Source organism: Ylistrum balloti, unplaced genomic scaffold (genome assembly GCF_031769215.1).
Source record: "Ylistrum balloti isolate Yb309-2 unplaced genomic scaffold, AGI_CSIRO_Ybal_v1 Utg369612, whole genome shotgun sequence".
In the NCBI taxonomy this organism is placed as follows: Eukaryota; Metazoa; Mollusca; class Bivalvia; order Pectinida; family Pectinidae; genus Ylistrum; species Ylistrum balloti.
The window spans coordinates 1,047,775-1,054,296 of NW_026781887.1; the positions used below are offsets into that span (position 1 = coordinate 1,047,775).

Genomic DNA, 6,522 nt, shown 5'->3' on the forward strand with positions numbered 1-6,522 from the left:
AGACAATTTAGCTGAACTAGATTTTTATTTATTTAATGGGTTTTATGTCCACTATCATGGTCTTTTGGCACTTCAGCAGACAAGAAAAGATAGGAAATGAAGTAGAGAGGAAATAGTATGAAGTGATGAAAGTAAGTGGGATAGATACATGTAGATAAGGTGAAGAGGTGTTGTCTATACTAACAGACCTGTTATTTAACTACAACTTTCAAGATGACTCCTTAGACCTAATTGTAGCTCTAACCTAACTATGACTAGGCATGTAGCAGCAAGAGTACTCGTTGAAGAGGAGGTGGATTGCAAAGTCAGTCAATAATTTTTTTAATAAATAATATAATGCTAAACTAACCCTAAAATCTGGCCAGTGTTACCATGCCTGTTCTTTTTCTTAGAACCACAGAGTTATCTTTATTGTGCAAGCATTCTCTGTCTGACAGTGTCAGACTGGCCACCATTTTAAGTCCCATCCGATAGACTGTGTTTGGGGTTATTTCTTAGTAAGGTGCTAGCGGTGTCCATATGTAGGTCTTCTTTCCAAGACTGCCACTCTGTAAACTTTATCAATGTCCACACTCTCTGCAAATCCATATGTAACTGTTCACATTAAAGCATTTATATATTTATGATTTGTGATTGTGAAGTTAAAAGTACTGGGAGAGTTTGAAAGTATTAATAAGGGTTACTAGGTGTTTAATGAAATATACTTGATAGAAGGTTATCTATTAAGTGCTATGAGACATTTTTACTTCTGTGATAGAGTTTATTGCAAGTGTGTTTTATGTGATAATACAGTTCTTCAATTAAGATGGTAAAGAAGTACACCTGATGAGGTGACAAGTACACATGCAAGATGGTGGGTAGATGTATTAGTTGTGTGGTTCAATCTTGGCATAAGGACCCAGCCTTATCTCTACATTGCTCAATGTTAAAGGTATGTCATCCCCTGTCTTTGCTGCCCCATTTCATATTAGATACATCAAAACCCAATAATATATTACCTATGATATTTCAGGCTATAATTTCAATTTCTGGTGTATTAAGTCTTGAATTGGGATGCATTGTTAGGCAATATTGTTTTTGATATAACTTGCTATTACCCTGTTTTGTTACATTTGATGGGCTCAAAATCAGTAACTTTCGAAGAGCTTCATAGATTTTGCCCGATTGTTGTTTCCTTCTTCTGAAGACATCAACACTGGTGTTTTCTGATAATTGTTTCTATTCGAATTTTTTCAGTGTAGTTCATCATAGGTTGCAGACTTTTTAACTGTTTGTAGCTGTCATTTTTGGTTTTTAGATTTAGCTTTTGCCTATTTTTTTGTAATAAAATTAACGATCTCGGCAAGATACCGGCACACAGTTTTCTAGTCACTGCGGACGTGTCCTCGCTTTATACACCGATTCCACACAGAGACGGCATTCTCGCGGCTAAACACGCCCTTGATACTAGGGTGGACAAATCCCCACCTACTTGGATCCTCCTCAGATTTCTACATTCTGTCCTCACCAAGAACTGCTTTAAGTTTGACAACCAACACTACCTACAAACCCAGGGCACTAGCATGGGTACCAAATGCGCCCCAAATTACGCCATATTATTTATGGACCGATTGGAAAATAATTTTCTGGAGTCTCAACCTCTGAAACCTCTAGTGTGGTGGAGGTTCATTGACGATATCTTCTTGATTTGGACCTTCCCTCGCGAGGCCCTTACTACCTTCATGGAGGGTCTAAACCGATTCCACCCCAAGATCAAATTCACGCACGAGGTTAGCTCCACCCAGATAAATTTCCTTGACACCACGGTGATTAAAGAGATGGACGGCACTTTACAAACTACTCTGTTTACTAAGCCCACGGACGCGCACTTATATCTTCACTACAGATCATGCCATCCTCGTCAGCAAATACGTAACATTCCGTTTGGACAACTCCTTAGGGTACACCGGATATGCTCAACTTTAGATGAGTTTGATAAACACAGCAGAACCATGTGTGACAATTTTCGATTACGAGGCTATCCACGGGACCTTCTAAAATCCGCCACTATTAAAGCTAGGAATGCCGACAGATTACCGCTACTTAGGAAGGCTGATACCAACACTAAAACTATTATTCCATTTATAACCAAATTTGATCCCCATCGACAACACATTGGAACTATCTCGAAAAAACACTCAGGCATTCTCAACCGTATAGGCCCTAAAATGAACAACTCGGTGATTACAGTAGCCTACAAAAAAGCTAATAACATTAGGAACCTTCTTGTGAGATCCGACTTGAATCCACCAAACCGGACATCGGGAAGTCAACCTTGTCGCCGACCTTGCAGTCTATGTCCATTCATGGAGACATGTTCCTCCGTCTCAGGCAAATCCAACCAACAAACGTTTATTATCAGACAAAGTATAAACTGTAATTCTATCAGTGTAGTCTACATGATACAATGTCAAATATGCGGAATCCAATATATTGGACAAACAGGAAATTCGATCAGGGAACGCTTTCATGGCCATTTCGCTGATATCAGGAATGCAAATAAACACAAACCAGTCTCGCGTCACTTTACATCTATGGGACATGACGCAGGAAGTATGAAAATTACTGGACTTAAAATCACATCGCAGAATGTCAATACCCGCTTACGCACGGAAGAAGCCTTCATCACGCATTTAAACACTGCGGAACCACATGGACTAAATATCAGACACGGATAGTCTTAATACTTTAATAAACTCTCAACCTGGCTACTTGTCTGGATATTTGAAGACTGGATATTTGAAGACTAAAGATAAACTGTCATTCTTATTACGTACAGTTGTGCTTTTATATTATGAACATTATTTGCTAACCCATTGATTCGCCGCTGGTTAATATTGATATACTGAGTTTATAAGTCTTAAATTAACTAGTACTAGTATTTTAATTAGATTCTAATGACAGCCGCTTAGGAAAGAACATTACCTACATACCTGTTTTAATAGAGCCAGCCGTAGGATAGACTTCTCACATGTTTATTCACTGATATATATATAACGTAGATAACGCTGGTAATTGTTTGATCTCTTTATCGTTTAAATTTCCTCTGATTGATATTTGTACATTACATAGCATTAGCCTAGGGCTAAGCGGGACTCCGCTATTATCTGTTTACTTGCATTATGACGTCACCAATCAATTACGTCATTACAAATAGTGTACTCTCTATGACGTTGGTGGAAATAACATGTGTAGTTGCTAGGCACAGGAGTATATAAAGTCCTGCTTTTTGAATTTGTACTGTTCTGAGGATGGCATACCTAGTGTGCCGAAACTAGTCAACTAATAAAGTTACAGAAGATCTTCATTGGCGTTGTCTGGTCCTGTTCACCTATTTTTTTGTTTGTTTGTTTGTTATTGATTTGAATATAGGTCTTTTGTTTATGTTTGGGTTTTTTCATGGAACTTCTCAGGGAGTCTGGTGGTACATGTACCATTGAATATAGGTCTTATTGTTTATGTTTGGGTTTTTTCATGGAACTTCTCAGGGAGTCTGGTGGTACATGTACCATGGAATATAGGTCTTATTGTTTATGTTTGGGTTTTTTCATGGAACTTCTCAGGGAGTCTGGTGGTACATGTACCATGGAATATAGGTCTTATTGTTTATGTTTGGGTTTTTTTTCATGGAACTTCTCAGGGAGTCTGGTGGTACATGTATCGTGTCTTTTTTTCTCATTGCTATAAGGTTATTGGCGTTCTAGTTGTGTCAGGTTTTGTGATTTTTTTTTTGTGTGTGTAAGGAATGAACTTTCACTTGTGACATTTTGATTGAGTTCAATATAGGAGTATAATATTGTGATATTAGTCTATGGTGGTAACACATTGATCATCTTTCAGCATTTAGTCCATAACTTTCTTGTTTTACAATTATAACAAAATTCCTCCACTAAGACATCTACCAACCAACACCTACGACATTGTAGTCCATGGTCTCTGTGGTCTCACAGATTACATTAAATTATTGCCATTACAGATTAAGATATATTCCAGACTATCAGAATCCTTTATACCAGACTTACAATAAACAAATCAATTTTTCAAACACTTCTATCCGATATACAAGTAAATAAACCATTAACAGATCTCAATTCTACATGAAAAGACTAAGATTTAATAGACAAAAAGTGTAGAAATTCAAGACTTGCATTAATGCCAGAATACTACTCACTCATGACTACAGGCAGATGATAGGGAAGACAGTAATATTTAACTGTCATGGAGAAGATAGACAGATTCTAAAATCATTGTATACGGTAGCTGTCTTGAAAAAAATCCACCAAATATCTATGGATCAAGGAATAATTTCACATAGAAATGTAAATATATTTTTTTTACATCTTCAAATAATGAACATTCATATAATAACTTAAAATAAAGTACATCTTAAAAATTTCCTCATGAAATAAGGTTCTGTGCACAGGTAAATTTTTCTGCTTAGGAGTCAGTGAATCATAAGTATGTAATGAGTATTCACTTGTTTGAGCATACAAAAATCTTGTAGCTAGCAAGGTAATTAAGAAATAAATCACATCAATTAACTAAAACATTGTTCCTATTGTACATATCTAATCAAAGGAACACACCTTTCAATGTGTCCTTCTCAAGTATTTTAAAGATTTGATCATCACCAATGAATGCTCACTGCATAATATTTCACACAAAATGAAACAAGCTGCATGATTATTATGGTCAGGTTACCAAGGATCAGTAAGTTACAAGTCTATCTAGATGTACTTTTACTCAGGTAAACAAGGATCAGTAAGTTACAAGTCTATCTACATGTACTTTTACTCAGGTTAACAAGGATCAGTAAGTTACAAGTCTATCTACATGTACTTTTACTCAGGTTACCAAGGATCAGTAAGTTACAAGTCTATCTACATGTACTTTTACTCAGGTTACCAAGGATCAATAAGTTACAAGTCTATCTACATGTACTTTTACTCAGGTTACCAAGGATCAGTAAGTTACAAGTCTTTCTACATGTACTTTTACTCAGGTTACCAAGGATCAGTAAGTTACAAGTCTTTCTACATGTACTTTTACTCAGGTTACCAAGGATTAGTAAGTTAAAGTCTATCTACATGTACTTTTACTCAGGTTACCAAGGATCAATAAGTTACAAGTCTATCTACATGTACTTTTACTCAGGTTACCAAGGATCAATAAGTTACAAGTCTATCTACATGTACTTTTACTCAGGTTACCAAGGATCAGTAAGTTACAAGTCTATCTACATGTACTTTTACTCAGGTTACCAAGGATCAGTAAGTTACAAGTCTTTCTACATGTACTTTTACTGAGGTTACCAAGGATTAGTAAGTTACAAGTCTTTCTACATGTACTTTTACTGAGGTTACCAAGGATTAGTAAGTTACAAGTCTTTCTACATGTACTTTAAATTTTTAACTAATGTGTTCATATTGTTTGGGTTTCGTAAGTTAATATAGAGACAATCATGTGCTATTTCAGCAGCCTAAAAAAACATACAAGAAACAACATATTTAAGTTCATATGATGACTACATAATGTAAGAGATTATACATACCAGAAAATATATCCAATAAATCCAAAACGAATCACTAGCACTTTAATAATATAAAACCTGAAATGAAAGAAAACTAGTATTAGGACATTATTACACAACAAACAGACAAGTGAAAGGTGCTATTTATTTGTTTTTCATCTTTTACACAATCTTTTTGATTGCATGCTGGTTGTATGATCACACACCTTGACTTTCAGTCGTCAGGCCTAGATTGTACTGTAACCTGCACATGGACTTTCAGTCTTCAGGACTACAGTGTACTGTAACCTGCACATGGACTTTCAGTCTTCAGGACTACAGTGTACTGTAACCTGCACATGAACTTTCAGTCTTCAGGACTACAGTGTACTGTAACCTGCACATGGACTTTCAGTCGTCAGGCCTACAGTGTACTGTAACCTGCACATGGACTTTCAGTCTTCAGGACTACAGTGTACTGTAACCTGCACATGGACTTTCAGTCGTGAAGCCTAGATTGTACTGTAACCTGCACATGGACTTTCAGTCATCAGGCCTACAGTGTACTGTAACCTGCACATGGACTTTCAGTTTATCATTTATTATTTACCTGTGCATCTACACTACAACTCTCTATATATCCACTCTTTTTGAAAATAAAAACTTTTAAAGTGTTAGATTCAAGCATTGTATTCTATCTTGTATCAATAAAACATACAACTTCTTCTATCATGTATCCACCCTCTACAACATGTGACATATTGTATCTATACTCTATCATGTATCCACCCTCTACAACATGTGACATGTAACCTGCACATGGATCTATCAGTCCTGTACAATATGTGACATCTTTTACACTACTGTAACCTGCACATGGACTTTCATGTCCACACTATCAGTGACATCTACACTGTATCATGTATCCACACTATACAACATGGACTTTCAGTCTATCAGTATCCACCCTCTAC

General features: G+C 36.3%; 1 protein-coding gene across 1 annotated transcript; it reads left to right on the forward strand.

Annotated features, from left to right (window-relative positions):
* Positions 1-1,562: 1,562 nt before the first annotated feature.
* Positions 1,563-2,717, forward strand: LOC132547325 (uncharacterized). The gene has a single exon (XM_060211095.1). The coding sequence runs from the start codon at positions 1,563-1,565 to the stop codon at positions 2,715-2,717; it is 1,155 nt and encodes a 384-aa protein (XP_060067078.1).
* The last annotated feature ends 3,805 nt before the right edge of the window (positions 2,718-6,522 follow it).

What these genes read in the sequence shown, in the direction of transcription:
- LOC132547325 (XM_060211095.1), top strand. Translation starts at nt 1,563, where the DNA reads ATGGGTACCAAATGCGCCCCAAATTACGCCATATTATTTATGGACCGA.